Consider the following 16,298-nt stretch of genomic DNA (forward strand, 5'->3'; position numbering starts at 1 on the left):
CCAGTAGATGAGGTTTAGATAGCCGGCTAGACTTAATTACCTAAGAAATCTTATAAACTGTTAGTGAACATGGACTAATTGAGTGACTGTCAGTGACTGACACAAGAGAAAAACTGCTGATGCGCTACCAATTTTTGAAATTGAACCCATTCTACAGTAAATTGAGACTTAGATGTTTTGTTTTTGGTGGGGGGGCCCCCTAATGGCCGCGGGGCCCTACGCACAGCGTGTTGTCTGTGTATAGGAAGACTACCATAGTTAAACGTCAACATTCTAAAATATTTCTAATGAGATGGCTAACAAAACAAAGGATTTTTTATCGTAAACAAACTCCTACTTAATGTTGTTCTACAGTAGTGAGTTTGCAATAACTTGAGTGCATGAGAATGGGATCCAGTTGAATTTAAGTGGTTTCCAGTCATTTTAAATCTACTGCATGGTACCGGTAGTGGCCAGTACACTGTAGGGCTTCTCATTAAATCACAGACAATTCCTTCTTAAATTCACACAATTCCGTCTTCAATACCCGTCATCTTGAACCAGAAATAAGTAAAATGCCACCTAAATCTTTAAATAAGTTTAAATTATTCCTATTTATTTTTTCAGCATTTCTTGGAACATTTCAAAGCATCCATGAGAAGTTTTAGGGAAACAAAGCAAATCAACACACAGGCCCTATGGTGATGTGATGGGAGCGGATCAGGACCCAATCTGGGGTCCATCCCATGGGTGAAAGACAAATACCAGGCTTACAAAGACTTAAAACTAATGACATCTTTAATTTGGGTTGTAACGTGACAACAATAATAAAATAAAAATCTCTCCCCTCTCTAATCTGGGTTGAGTTAAATCATAGCTGCTTGAAGACAGAGGAACCTTGGTTGTTTTAGAGGTAAGTCCCTTATCTACATTATTACATTATTTTTTAAATATATTTTTTTGTAAACCCCAGATGCAGCATGTTTCTCTTCTTTGCAAATGTCCATTGTCCAAAATCCAACAATTTCTGTTCAAACCGAGCACCCCTTTGCTTTTAGGAACTGGATTTAATAAAGAAATTCCCTTTACACAGATAGATCAACTAAGACCTGCTGAGTCACTGGTTTTATGGGAGTATAGGTCTACTACATTTATGGCAAATGAACTGAAAATAAAATAGGATATTCCGTCCCAATCCCCTGTAGCTCCTCAGAGCTTGTACACAGACAAACTGCTGTCGGCTTTGTAATTCCTTACTAATATCAGCAATAACATTCAAGATTTCACATATTAAGCCCCTGAGTCGCAGGGCATATTGCTGGACAATTACAGTCTGAAACAAGCAGATACGGATGATCTGGGATTTAATCCCGGATCAGCATTTTCCCTCTTTCCATCTCGCTCTCCCTCTATCCTTTTCGCTCTCTGTCTCTTATGAAAGAAAAATAATGGCCCCATATTGGTAACACAAATAATGTGTTACTCAGGAAAGAGAATTGGGGTGTGGAGACATGACGAGTTGACTTGCTACCTCTAATAACACAGACAGAAATAAGTGTAAGGACTCCTCATTACAGTAGATCATTCCCTAAAAATACTATAAAAATCGATAACATGTTATGTCTTAGTATAATATCCTGCATCCTTCATCACACAAACTCAACATACGTTTAAATGATTTTGCCATAAAAACGATATGCTTTTTCTTTAAGCAAATCAAGATGCATGATTTTACACTGTAGCCATTTACAGGATGTGCGCACGCACAAAGCACCGCCGCCACGCGGTTCTACCGCGAACGCAGCAGCAGCAGAAGCAAACTCCTTCATCCGCTACTCTTTTGTCCGTGTGATGCTAGAATACAGAGAGTTTCCCGGGAAAGCTGTGAAGCGAGCGGTAACCACTTGGGTCCACCTGTCCCGGGTTACTGTCCCTGCTCTAGGCAGCTCAAAACAAGAGCCCAGTAGTTATTTGAATAGGATTATTAAATTGACTTCAGCAGCCAGGGCTGTTGTTTGGTCAGCTCTCTCTCCAGCTTCTCCTGTAGTTTCTGGAAGGAGGGCCTCTTCCTGGGCTCAGCCTCCCAGCAGCACCTCATGAGGGCGTAGACACTGGGGGGACACTCCTCTGGAGCCTCCATACGGTAACCCTGCTCCACAAGCTCCTTCACCTCCTTCAGAGACTGAGGAGGGAGACATAAAGGAGAAAGATAGAAAAAGATGGGACATGTGATAATGTCATCCCCTCTTAAAGGGCCTGTTAACTTTTTAGTGGACACAAAATGAATATCAAACACACAACATTGTGTCTACATACTGTATCTGTATGCTACAACGCCTGCATTAAACAAGTACAGTATGAGCCACTCATTCTAATTATATGGTTAAACCACCACTAAGCATGCTTTAAGTCAGTCTAGTTGATCCCCCGCTGGCTGCCCATAGCATGTCCTCATGTTCCCCCTGACCTGCCAGGTAAACAGGGATAGGGCTGCACAAGAACAACGGATTGACAGTGAGACTGTGTGTCACAGGAGAGTGCAAGTTCCATAATCTCTTCCCCCCTACATGTACAAACACACATACGCACTCATGAACACACAAGCTCTCTCACCCTCCTCACCCCACCCCTTCATTCTTCTTTTTGGCTGGCTGCCAACAGGAGCTGTTGCCGTAGAAACGCGGCCTACAAGCACTAATCCTGGTTTATCCCTGCCATTATTACCTGCTTAGTGCCATTGCTTTGATTCTCTGCTTTACATACCTGTGTGGGGAGTAACTGAGACTCCCTACAAACAGATAAAGCATGAATAAAGAGGATTTTAAGTATGACGTAAATAAATAATGTACCCTTCCATTTCTCTAGAGTTAACAAACTCTGCCGTGATGACAGGGCAGTTATCGGTGCTGCTTCACCAAGACTAGGGTGTTTTTCTTCAAATTAACACATATGGTGTCAATGAAAATGTAGTGCTAAAGAAACAGAGGTCTGGGACAGACTACAGTATATGACCGCATCAGAAACCATGGGACAGAAATATGGTTTAAACTTATTCACAGGTGTCCCCTACTGGTAAAACATCATAACTACAGGACCAGAGCCAAGCTTATGAATCCCCTCATTTCCCCCGACACCCATTCAGGAGAGATAAAATGAGTCCGGTGCAAATCCTTGTCCTGTGACGCACTTACACGGCCTTTAACCTCCGATGGAGTTTCCTTCGTTTCAATACCGTAAGTCTATCAGTGGATAAAGCACTGCTGACGTACGTGGATAATGGGTCATAAAGGCATACATGTAAAAAAATATATTAAAAAATAAACGTTTCCCATTGGGACCAACCATAATAGGTGAAACGCTTTGGTGTCAGGATGTCTATGGTGCACCAGGTAGTAAAAACTACTGGGTTGGCACTTTGTCACTGATCAGCGGTAAGATAAGGACACTGGACACTGTCGCAGGTATCCAGAGGACACCGTGGCTCTCCTCCCACAGGCTAAGACCTCTGGGACACCTGCTGCAACACTGGTGTCAGAACAGAGAACCTTGCAGCTTCCATGAATGACAGAGAGCTATGGCATGCCATCGTTCCGCGCATTACACCACCTTAAGAAAGTGAGCAACTGGGGTGGACTGCCTTGATTGATTTTTCGAAGGGAAAAAAAAAAAAAACTGTACAAATTTTTGTGGCATTGTGCTTCCACAGTGACTCATAACTCCACTGATCATTATGAACGGTGATGTAAAGTCAGGACTCACCATCTTGGGGTAGGGTTGTCGACCATAAGAGAACGTCTCCCAGAGGAGAACACCGTAGCTCCATACGTCTGACCGCGTGGAGAATTTCTGTAAGACAACCACACATAACCACAAAGGAAAATCAATGGCAGGTAGCAAAAATCACAACACCGATGGCTGACTGACATGAGAAGTATTGTCTAATAACGACATAGGCTAAAACCCTGACACCGGCCAACAATCGTACACGATTCACATGAATTATACATTCTTTAAGTCTGTGAATACACATACGTCTGTACTGCAAGCGTGATAAACGTTCGAGAGGTAAGCACCATCATACCTCTTTCTTCAGGGCTTCAGGGGCTGTCCATTTGACTGGTAGTTTAGCATTGTCTGAGGCCTTGCAGTCCAACTTGGTCAATCCAAAGTCACTGACCTTGGCCACGCCCTCGTTGGAGACCAGGATGTTACGGGCCGCTAGGTCTCTGTGGACCAACCTCTTAGACTCCAGGTACTCCATACCCTCACATACATCTCTGAACACACAACAACACACACAGTCTTATATACTGAAATAGACACAGATGTAAAGTTGGTAATGCGGCAGGGAGAGTACCAAGAAGAGCCATTCAACTGTATATGGGATGGGATCAGCTATGAATGACTGCTATGAATGACTGTTATGAATGACTGCTAAAGGGCAGTGTGACTGTAGTAATGTACAGTGTATAGAGTTCTATTTAACTCTATGATATGGCCTCACAGTGCAAAGCGCAGTAGCTGGTCAGTGTTGATGACATAACGGCCCCTTGTCCGGAGGAAGTTCACCAGATTACCCTGCAACGCACAAATAAAGAGAGGGTTGGAAAAGAGTTGTGTAATCTAAATTAGTCCCTAAGTGTGTGCTTGCTACAATTGTTTTGCATCAACAAGCTTTTAAGGCCGGTCTCCTGGACTGAGATTAAGTCTACTCCTAGTATATTTGTTAGTCTTGATTGACGGTGATGACAGATTGACTGCACTGAAGTCACGGCAGCAGTACCTTGGCCATAAGCTCTGTGACGATGTGCAGTCCATTATGTAGGATCACCCCCAACAACCGCACCAGATTCTTATGCTGCAGTTTCCTAGTGGCGAGTCAGACCAAAAACAATCAATTAAGGAAGGAATGAAGGGTGAGGAAGCAAGGAAGTAAGCAAGAAAAGGAAGGGAAAAGGGGACGAAGGAAAAAAAGACAGATAGAAATTCCTAAATTTAATTAATTAAGTTAATCAAGAAAACATGTCTCGTTACTCTCGACTCACGTCATAACAGTGGTCTCTTCTAAGAATGCCTGTGCTGTTACATCACATTTAATGTTCTTTACTGCCACCTTCTGGCCCATGTAGTCTCCTTCATACACCGCTAGGGGACAAAAGGATGAGACTGTCAATTAAACCTGTAACATCTAGAATCAGGGTTCAATTCAACGTTAGAATGGTTACCGGCTCATTAAAAAAATTCACAATAAGACATTGCAATCTCACCTCCAAACTCCCCCTCCCCGATACTCCCTCCCAAGGTCAGCTCCCTGATATCCAGCAGCCATCCCGCTGTGACACAGACAGAGACACCAGTCTAAAACAAGTAGCTTTTCATTCTTTATAACTCTCACTTCAAAAGAAAAGACGTGAGACACACCCTCCCACCCACAAAATAGCCTGTGGCCCCCACCCAGAAAGGCATAGATCTCTGAGCCTTGAGGAGGCCAACTCTGACACATCATGAGACTGTAAAGCCCAAGCACTTACTTTTAGACAGCTCCAACTCAGCTGACTTTGTGCCCTCCTTCTCTTTGGGCTTTAGAAGTTTGGTAACAATAGCTCCCTTGTGCTTGGAGTAGAACTGCAAAGATAGCCATTAGTGACAGCTTATATTAAAAACAGAGACTGAACTATACTGTCATTGACACTTTTGGAGAGAATAATGCTGTGTTAGAGAGCTAAACTTCAACACCTGCTCCATATCAACTGTGGCTAGTGCACTCTGTGGCTAGTGCACTCTGTGGCTTTGCAGTGAAACTAAAGAAGATTTGTGTCCTGACGACTGTTATGACGTGCCGTTTGAGCTAGATTTACTAAATATATCTGTCGCAAACTCATGAGGGTTGTTCATTTTTCTTTTTACTAAGTTTGTTGCCAAAACTCATAACACAAGTGTGTGTATGGGCCACATACAGTATACTGAATGTATGTACAGTATTTAATGTAAATTTTTCACTCTAAAACTAAACCAATTTAGTACTATCAAAACGAAAAAACAGAATGATGGTATGGTGAACTGTACACAAACATATTTTATTTTTAAATCCAATAGTCCTGCCCACAGCTGTGTGTGTGTCAGGGAGCAGCCGGATTCTCCCTTTATTTCCTCATAAGAGTTAGTCAGCGATATGGGTCTGGACTAAAGACATCTGTGCTCCACAGATAAGGGAGTGGTGAGGCATATTTAGCCTTTACAGTCACTCACGTGTCCAAACACCATTGTGGCTGTGCTTTCCAATAGCTCGGAAACTCACAGGCTCAATATAAACATTAAAAAGGTCTGCTGAGACTTAACTCTTTCTTGTAAACCGCAAACGACACTTCCTTTCAAATGGGTCACAGTTAGCCTTGGTGTGGTTCAAGTCAAATTCAGTGTGATCATTTTTCCATAGAGAGGCTCCCTGTTGTGACAATGAACATTAGCTCATCAGTATAAAACCGTAGGCAAGATATTTGTTAGGAAACCCTCAAATCAAATGTTATTTGTCACGTGTCGTAAACTACAGGTGTAGACTAACAGTGAAATGCTTACGTAGTGGTATTTTCCAACAATTCAGAGTTAAAGATAAAGTGACAGAAGGAATAAATACAAAATGAAAAACTAAAACAATTCAAAATAACATAGCTATAAACAGCGAGTACCAGTACCAAATCACATTTTATTTGTCACGTGCCGAGTCGATGTGCAGGGGTACGAGGTAATTGAGGTAGCTATAGGGGTAAAGTGAGTAGACAACAGGATATAATAGAATGAGCTGTAGCAGCAGAGTATGTGGTATGAAAATGTGTGCATGGCGCGTCAGCATGCAGGTCGTAGCAAATACCACCAGCATGTGGGCGTATGTAGTGTGTGTGTGTGTATGCGACGTGGTGTAAGTGTAATATGTGTGAGTTGAGTCCAGTGTGTGTGCATATGCAGGTAGTCATGGTAGCCATTTGATTAGCCATTTAGCAGTCTTGTTTAGCATTTGTATGGCTTAGAGATCGAATCGTACTACACCGGCTCTGAGGCTCGCCGGATGTGGCAGGGCTTGCAAACCATTAAAGATTGCAAATGAAAGCACAGCCGAGAGCTGCCCAGTGACACGAGCCTACCAGACAAGCTAAACCACTTCTATGCTCGCTTCAAGGTAAATAACACTGAAACATGCATGAGTGCACCAGCTGTTCCAGAAGACTGTGTGATCACACTCTCGGCTGTGTACTGCGAGCATGAGCTGACCAACTGGCAAGTGTCTTCACTGACATTTTCATCTCTCCCTGTCTGAGTCTGTAATAACAACATGTTTTAAGTAGACCATCATAGTCCCTGCGCCCAAGAACACTAAGGTTACCTGCCAAAATTACTACTGACCCGTCATGGCTCACATCAACACTGTTATCCCAGAAACCCTAGACCCACTCCAATTTGCATACCGCTCTAACAGATCTACAGATGATGCAATCTCTATTGCACTCCACACTGCCCTTTCCCACCTGGACAAAAGGAACACCTATGTGAGAATGCTATTCATTGACTACAGCTCAGCATTCGACTCCATAGTGCCCTTAAAGCACATCAATAAGCTAATGACCCTGGGACTAAACACCTCCCTCTGCAACTGGATCCTGGACTTCATGACGGGCTGCACCCAGGTGGTAAGGGTAGATAACAACACATCCGCCATGCTGATCCTCAACACAGGTGCCCCTTAGGGGTGCGTTCTCAGTCCCATCCTGTACACCCTATTCTCTCATGACTGCACAGCCAGGTACGACTCCAACACAATCACTAGGTTTTCCGATGACACAACAGTTGTAGGCCTGATCACCGACAATGACAAGACAGCTTATAGGGAGGAGGTCAGAGTCCTGGCCGTGTGGTGCCAGGACAACAACCTCTCCCTCAACGTGATCAAAACAAAGGAGATGATTGTGGACTACAGGAAAAAGAGGACCGAACACTCTCCCATTCTCATCGACGGGGCTGTAGTGTTCCTTGGTGTCCACATCACCAACAAACTAACATGGTCCAAGCACACCAAGATAGTCGTGAAGAGGGCACGACAAAACCTATTCCCCCTCAGGAGACGGAAAAGATTTGGCATGGGTCCTCAGATCCTCAAAAGGTTCTACAGCTGCACCATCGGGAGCATCCTGACTGGTTGCATCACTGCCTGGTATGGCAACTGCTTGGCCTCCGACTGCAAGGCACTACAGAGGGTAGTGTGTACGGCCCAGTATATCACTGGGGCCAAGCTTCCTGCCATCCAGGACCTCTATACCAGGCATTGTCAGAGGAAGGCCCTAAAAATTGTCAAAGACTCCAGCCACCCTAGTCATAGACTGTTCTCTCTGCTACCGCACGGCAAGCGGTACCGGAGTGCCAAGTCTAGATCCAAGAGACTTCTAAACAACTTCTACCCCCAAGCAATAAGACTCCTGAACATCTAATCAAATGGCTACCCAGACTATTTGCATTGCCCCCCCCCCCCTATACCGTTGCTACTCTCTGTTGTTATAATTTATGCATAGTCACTTTAATAACTTTACCTACATGTACATATTACCTCGACTAACCCCCACACATTGACTCTGTATCGGTAACCCCCTGTATATAGTCTCGCTATTGTTATTTTACTGCTGCTCTTTAATTACTTGTTACTTTTATTTCTTATTCGTATTTTTTTTAAACTGCATTGTTGGTTAGGGGCTCGTAAGTAAGCATTTCACTGTAAGGTCTGTTGTATTCGTCGCATGTGACTAATACAATTTGATTTGATTTGAGTAGAAACTTTTCAGGGTCCTGTTGGTTCCAGACTTGGTGCACTGGTACCGCTTGCCATGCGGTAGCAGAAAGAATAGTCTATGGCTTGGGTGTCTGGAGTCTGACACGTTTTTGCCCTCTTCACAACTGTGTGGGTGTGTATGGACCATGTTAAGTCCTTAGTGATGTGGACACCAAAGAACTTGACGCTCTCGACCCACTCCACTACAGGACCTTTGATGTGGATAAGGGTGTGCTCACCCCTCCGTTTCCTGTAGTCCACGATAAGCTCCTTTGTCTTGCTGACATTGAGGGAGAGGTTGTTGACCTGGCACCAGACTGCCAGGTCTCTGACCTCCTCCCTATAGGCTGCCTCATCTTTGCCTGTGATCAGTACTACCAATGTCGTGTCGTCAGCAAACTTTATGATGGTGTTGGAGTCATGCTCGGCCCCACAGCTGTGGATGAACAGAGAGTACAGGAGGGGACTAAGCAAATACCCCTGAGGGGCCCCAGTGTTGACGGTTAATGCGGCAGATGTTGTTGCCTACCCTCACCGCCTGGGGACGGCCCGTCAAGAAGTCAAGGATCCAGTTGCAAAGGGAGTCCCAGGGTCCTGAGCTTGGTGATGAGCTTGGAGGGAGGTATGGTGTTGAATGCTGAGCTGTAGTCAATTAACAACATTCTTACATAGGCATTCCTTTTGCCCAAGCGTGTACGGTCAGTGTGCGTCATCTGTGGATCTTTTGGGGTGGTATGAAATTTGGAGTGGGTCCAGGGTGTCTGGGATGATGGTGTTCATGTGAGCCATGACCAGAATTTTAAAGCATTTCATAGCTATAGATGTGAGTGTTCCTGAGCACGGGGACTATGGTGGTCTGCTTGAAACATATAGGTATTACAGAGTGGATCAGGGAGAGGTTGAAAATGTCAGTGAAGACACGTGCCATCTGTCAGCGCATGCGCCGAGTACGATCCAGGAATTCTGTCTGGCCCGTGGCCTCATGAATGTTAAGCTGTTTATTAAAGGTTCTGCACTGCGTACACATATCCCAACATGTTCAGCTAATTTTCTATATAAAAACTCCTGACCCTACCAATAAGGTCTGTCTTACAAAATAGATGTTTTTATCTCAATGAGACTAAACTTGATAAATAAAAGTTTAAATAAATGAAACAGATCTATCTCCTCCTCACCTCGATCATGTCTAAGAGGTTGTAGAAGTACTGGGTGTTGTCGATGGTCAGTTTGCTGTCCTGGTAGATGACTCGGTAGTGGATGACCTGGCTGGAGTAGCTGACGCAGAGCACGTAATCACCATGGTGGCGGATGGACTCCCGCACCAGGAACAGGCCATCCTCCACAGGCAGCAGCTTGGACACCGCCTCAGGACCTGAGATCTTCCCATGGAACCAGCTGGCATGGACCAACAAAGTTATTGGTCGGGATTAGATAGATATTCTATAAAGGGCCAGGAGTTGTCGCATGGTCAGGAAAACCACTTGGCCCTAGCTCACAGCTAACCAAACTGGACCAAATCTTCCATCTCAATAGTACTATAGTTGTATGCTATAAAGTAGGTGTATTGTAGTATAGGTCTATATATAGAAGGCCAGACGCATAGCCTTAAATTGACCTACGGCATGAGACTGAGACTAGGGTCGACGCAAATGGCCTCTCGTTCTCGCACGTTGGTGGCAGCGACGAGTCCTTCCTCTCCTGTGGTGTTGTGTCTGGCCTTGTAATGCCGTTTCCCCTAGAAAACAGCATCAGAATAGCAATCAGTAGAATCGTGCAAATAGCTTAATTTCATCTCAACTGTATTTATAGAGCCCCCACCAGAGTAGACAGTGCACAAAGAGCAGGGGAAAGTTTGGATTATTACATTTGAAAAGTACATTGTGAGCAACGAGGGCCCCTGAGCCCCTTTTCTGACCCCAGAATAACAACATAAGTTGTTATGTACCGTCCCCATTTCCACAATAGTGAGGATGTCTCCTTTGCGGTAGGCCAGTTCACCAGCTTTAGGTTTGCTGTGGTCACTCTTGGCAACACGTGTGCCGGACGCCCAACTCTTCTATAAGGGAGAGATAGAGAAGGCGACTTTGACATTTACAGCATCAGTTGCTCAGAAACTCAAAATAAAATTCAAGTTCAGGCATGGTGGTACATTAACCAGTTATTTCTCAGGAGGGAATGAGACACTATTACCTACAAACTGATAAACAAGCCATGCAGTGTCATGACAGAACTAATGATTTTATCTCCCAGTAACTGACCCGGGACATACAATTGATACATACCGTTGCCATCCTCAAGAATAAGTTTGCGATAGATGTAAATTCATCAGTAATGAGAACACCTGTTCAAGGAGAGCAAATTTCTTATGAGAAACACCATCTGGAAAACTGGTAACACAATTCTAGCAATAATAGTAGGCTAAATAAACAATATGTTAGAGTAACAGTAGCCTACCACTGCTCCCTTCCCAGTCATTAAAATATATACATTCCTAAAAAAATAAACCCTATTTGAAGGAGCAGTTCAATATAAGAAAATAAATAGGCAACAGCATTAAAACAGACCACTCAAGGTGGGACATCATATGGCAGTCAGATACCTGTGGCTCAGCAATGAAGCAAACTATAATATGGTCCAAAGAGACGTGATGAGTGGTCATAAGATGCAGGCATTTAGTGAGCTGTCGCAATGGACGTGTGAACTAAGACTATTTATTTCCTGATAATGAGAACTCAAGTGAAGCTATAACATTGAGCTGAAACTGTTACTTACCTATGGGAACAAGCTAAATGTGTTCACAATGTAGATCAGCATTAGGATTCGATCTGTCATATTTCTCATTGCAGTTTCGATTTGTGGAATGAGTGCGGAAGCCAGTGACCAATTGCACCGGCGCGTCGCATTACAGGCTATATAGTAACAAAGAGAATCGAGGTAGAAATGGATGCGTAATTCTTCCTTCGTGCGGTTAAAAGTTCCAACGACAAGCACATAATGTTAAGATAATGGCCATAACGCCAACCCAGGGATGTCGCCAGTGGGGCTATGATATATAAACAGGTATATTACGAGTGTCTGATTGGGATGTTGTGACCTGTAACACCTGAGTAAAGGATTATGCTTGAACTTTACCAAACTCTCCGACGTGAGTTATTCACATTAAAACATGGTGTCAGCGAAAATAACCCAAAGTCAAGCGCCACGGAAAATAGGATAAGGTATGTGGACAATGTAATCGCTGTCGGATAAACACAAATAAGTGGAACAAATGAGCGAGTACGAAGAGCCTGCAATGTCTCTCAGTCAAATTCCGGTGGCTAGCGCCATGGACATGAACGGCGATTTGTACCAAAACGGGTTGCTTTTCCGTGATCAGTGGGAGAATTATTAAAATGCAACAGGTTTATATATATTTTTTAAAGACCCGCATGTGAGAGTGGCAACACTGCTCAGTGTTATTGGAAGAGAGTGCCATATGCTTCAGCGTCACCTAGATCGGGGGAAGAGGATATAAACAATTATAAGAAAATACTTTACGTTTTACAAAGACATTTTAGTAGTAATGTGATTAATGAAAGATTCATTTTTAACATGTGAACAAACTCAAGCAGAGACGTCTGGTCAATATATTGTGAGGTTGCGTCAATTGTCGGATTCTTGTGATTTCGGGTCAATGAGAGACGAAACGATCAGAGACAGACTTGTGATTGGCTGTAAAGATAACGGAGTAAATAAAGTATGCTGCGCGAACCACAACGCTGAATAAAAAGGCATAGATATATGCAGAGCAAACGAACAGACGCAGATCCAATTAAAAAATATGAACACTGTCCCTGAACAGGCAGCAGAATCAGTCACTTATGCCACTCAGAACAAATACAGAGACCATGTCGACAGAAAATGGAAACAGGATTCATCGGACAGTGGTCTAAGGAGAAAAATATTAAAGAAGTGTGCAGGTACTGTGGATCAACACACGCAAGAGCCAAATGCCCACCATATGGGTTTATATGCAAATTCTTTGGAGAAAAAAAAAACATTTAGCAAAAGTGTGCAGACAAAGTAAGCCTGCTAGAACAGGATACATGCTGTGATCAAAATTATGCTGAAGAAGCAGACATACTATACATGAGATGTTAATTCTGTTCAAAGTGGCAAAGATAAATGGTTTACAAACTTTAAAGCTTACCCCATTGATATGTGATAATTTGGATTATGATCCAAGTAGCACTATCAAATGCCAGCTAGACAGTGGCTCAACTGTCAATATACTCAGCGACAGAGACTTTATGCAAGTAATGCAGGATGGAGATACAAAGCCACAACCAAGCAAGGCTAAGGCAGTAGGGGAGTGAGCCAATCAGGATGGGGAAACATGTACTCATGTTCCAAGTGGTGAAAAACCTTGCAAAAGCCTCTCCTTTCAGCAGAAATATGTGAAAAACTTAAGTTGCTACAGTTCAACCACCAGCATGCCATTCATCATGTCAATACTAAAAACAAAAGGTCCCACCAGACTCGAACACCTCAGAGGCAATATTGAAACAGTTTGAGGACGTTTTTGAAGGGCTTCGCCTGGTGGTGGATGAGTCTGTTAGATCAGTTCAACAGCTTCCCCTCTGAATCCCCATTCCACGGAAGGAAAAGATACTAAAGGCTGTTGAGTCAATCGAGGAACAGGGTGTCATTACGAAGGTCACCAAACCTACTAAGTGGATAAGCAACATGGTTGTGGTGGAAAAGCCTGGCAAAATAAAAACATTGACACCCACGGAGCAAGGATATGGCCGACTTAAAAAGGAGTGCCTAGCCATGGTGTTCGCCTGTGACCGTTTTGATCAATACCTTCATGGTAGGAACTTCATCACGGTGCACACTGATCACAAGCTGCTTGAGGTTATCTTCAAAAAACCTCTTCTGTCTATGCCGAAGCGACTTCAAAAGGATGACGCTAAAGCTTCAGCGTTATCAACCACAGGTAGTATACAAGAAAGGAAGACACGGGATGCTAGCAAAGCTCATTCAGCAGAGGACAAGACTTCTCCAATGCTTCAGTCTTTTATCCTAAGAGGCTGGCCGGACACAAGAAAGAGTACGCCCATCCTGGTGACGGACTACTGGACATACAGAGATGAACTCACAATGCAGGAAGAGGTTGTCTACAAAAGCGACAGGGTGGTAGTGCCAGAAACTCTACGCCCAATGATTCTCTCTCGTATCCATTCAGGGCACTCAGGGGTCAAAGCCAGTCTCAGGAAAGCCAGAGAATCAGTATTCTGGACCAATATGACCCAAGAAATGAAACATCTTGTGGCTGTGTGCAGCATATGTAATGCTAATCTACCTAAGCAGCAAAAGGAAACGCTGCAGCCACATGACAACCAACACGTCTAAAGTGGGAATGGATCTGCTCACAGTAAAGAATGTTCCTTTTCTGATTTATAGTGAACTACTATTCAGATTTTTGGGAGGTGGAGAAAGTGATTTGACACAACAGTCGGTTGCATCATCGACTGTTGTAAGCAGCAGTTTAGCAGGTATGGCATACCTGACAGTGGTGTAGTTACAGATAATGTGTCCCAGTTCACGAGTCAAGACTTTGCTTTGTTTGCAAAAGCCTGGGGAATTCCATCATGTGACCTCTTCACCATACCACAGTCAGAGTAATGGTAGGTCAGAGTCAGCAGTGAAAATAGCAGACAAAGGCAATGCAGGCACAAGCCATTTTGGCGTGGAGAAATGCTCCCGCAGAGGGCTTCGGCAGCAGTCCTGTACAGCACCTAATGTCTAGATGCACCCACTCTTTGTTGCCAACAACTCCCAAGCTCCTCGCACCAAAGGTCTTTGGGGATGTTCAGGCACACAAAGTGCACGTCAGGACAAGTCAAAACATTACTATGACCAGCATGCAAAAAATCTGCCTGTAATAAAACAAGGCCAAACCGTCAGAATGCTCCTGTCACCTCACACCAGGGATGCCACTTGGGAGGACATACGCCCAGTTCAGGAGAGCATAGGACACAGGAGGGACAAATGGGAAGATCCTCTGGATGGTGTGGGCAGGACACATAATGAGGAGATGGGGAAGACCCCACCAGGGCAGTTATCTCTGCCGACCGTGCCTACACAATTTCAGGAGGCTGTGGGAGAGGACCTGAGGATCCCAGAGGTGCCCAATATGCTACCAGTGCGACGCACTAGGACAAGGGCTAATGTAAGACTGCCCCTGCGGTATGGGCACTGTGGACAACAATTTTTTATTTAAAAAAATTAAGTGTTTAATGTAAATAGGTATTTTCACTGTGGTATTAAATTGGTATGAAGTGTTCGAGCTAACTCAAAATTAAAAGAAAGATGTTAAGATAATGGTTATAATGCCAACCCAGAGATGGCACTAATGGGGCACCTATCTAGGATATATAAACAGGTGCATTATGAGTGTCTGATTAGGATGTTGTAACATGTTATACATGAATAAAAGATCATGCTTGAATTTGACCAAACTCAACGACGTGAGTTATTCACATTAAAACAAAGGTTGTGTGTTGTACAATAACCTCTCTAGGCTAGGGGGTGGTATTTTCACATCCGGATGAAAAGCGTGCCCAAAGTAAACTACCTGCTACTCAGGCCCAGAAGATAGGATATGCATATTATTATGCTAGGATATGCATATTATTAGTAGATTTGGACAACACTGAAGTTTCTAAAACTGTTTGAATGATGTCTGTGTGTATAACATAACTTATTTGACAGGCGAAACCCCAAGGACAAACCAACCAGGATTTTCTTTTTTTTTAGGTCACTCTCTTTTCAATGGGTTTTCTATGGGGATCTAGATTTCTAAAGCACTTGCTTGCAGTTCCTATCGCTTCTACTGGATGTCAGTCTTTAGAAATTGGTTGATGTTTTTCCTTTGAGAAATGAAGTAGGGCTGTTCAGAACGAGGGTCGAGTGAAGTGTACTGTTGTGTTTGGGGCACGTGACCTGAACTCGCTCCACTTTGTTTTTATCCGCTATTGGACGCAGTTTATCCGTCTTAAATTGTATCGATTATTTATGTAAAAAAATACCTAAAGTTCTATTAGGAAAGTTGTTTGAAATGTTTGGACAAAGATTACAGGTAACTTAGATATTTTGTAGTTATGTTGAGCGAGTTGGAACCGGTGTTTTTATGGATCAATCGCGCCAAATAAATGGACATTTTGGAGATAGATTAATTCCGTCGTTCTAACAAAACAACCATTTGTGATGTTTATGGGACATATTGGAGTGCCAACAAAAGATCTTCAAAGGTAAGGCATGAATTACATCGTTATTTCTGAGTTTTGTATCGCGCCTGGAGGGATAAAATATGATTGTCTGTGTTTGATGGGGTGTTATCCTCAAATAGTATGGTTTGTTTTTGCCGTAAAGCCTTTTTGAAATCTGACACAGCGGCTGGATTAACAAGCAGTTTCTTTAAACTTGTATCTTTCATCAATGTTTATGAGTATTTCTGTCATTT

The 16,298-nt window shown here is 43.5% G+C and overlaps 1 protein-coding gene across 6 annotated transcripts; it reads right to left on the reverse strand.

The window, feature by feature from the left end:
* Positions 1-574: 574 nt before the first annotated feature.
* Positions 575-15,288, reverse strand: matk (megakaryocyte-associated tyrosine kinase). Of its 6 annotated transcripts, none has more exons than XM_031786213.1 (13): positions 11,564-15,288; positions 11,074-11,132; positions 10,737-10,847; positions 10,411-10,526; positions 9,967-10,186; positions 5,511-5,604; positions 5,247-5,312; positions 5,025-5,124; positions 4,763-4,847; positions 4,484-4,557; positions 4,061-4,256; positions 3,739-3,825; positions 575-2,161 (listed from the first exon to the last, which is right to left on the reverse strand). In XM_031786213.1, exons 2-13 carry the CDS (start codon positions 11,080-11,082, stop codon positions 1,964-1,966), a joined length of 1,356 nt encoding a protein of 451 aa, XP_031642073.1. In that variant the 5' UTR covers positions 11,083-11,132; positions 11,564-15,288; the 3' UTR covers positions 575-1,963. The 6 variants fall into 6 exon arrangements, with proteins under 6 accessions (XP_031642073.1, XP_020354351.1, XP_020354352.1 ...); XM_020498762.2 differs by having other exon boundaries at positions 10,656-10,847; XM_020498763.2 differs by having other exon boundaries at positions 10,656-10,847; positions 12,981-13,806.
* Positions 15,289-16,298: the final 1,010 nt, after the last annotated feature.

The sequence above is a fragment of the Oncorhynchus kisutch genome, linkage group LG13, assembly GCF_002021735.2.
Source record: "Oncorhynchus kisutch isolate 150728-3 linkage group LG13, Okis_V2, whole genome shotgun sequence".
NCBI classification, from domain to species: domain Eukaryota; kingdom Metazoa; phylum Chordata; class Actinopteri; order Salmoniformes; family Salmonidae; genus Oncorhynchus; species Oncorhynchus kisutch.

Bases quoted from the DNA above. Each gene is read 5' to 3' on its own strand.
- matk (XM_020498762.2), bottom strand. The intron at 5,605-9,966 runs GTGAGGAGGAGA...CTATCTTTGCAG, and splicing joins ACCTCTTAGACATGATCGAG to TTCTACTCCAAGCACAAGGG. The intron at 3,826-4,060 runs GTATGATGGTGC...GTTGTCTTACAG, and splicing joins CTGAAGCCCTGAAGAAAGAG to AAATTCTCCACGCGGTCAGA.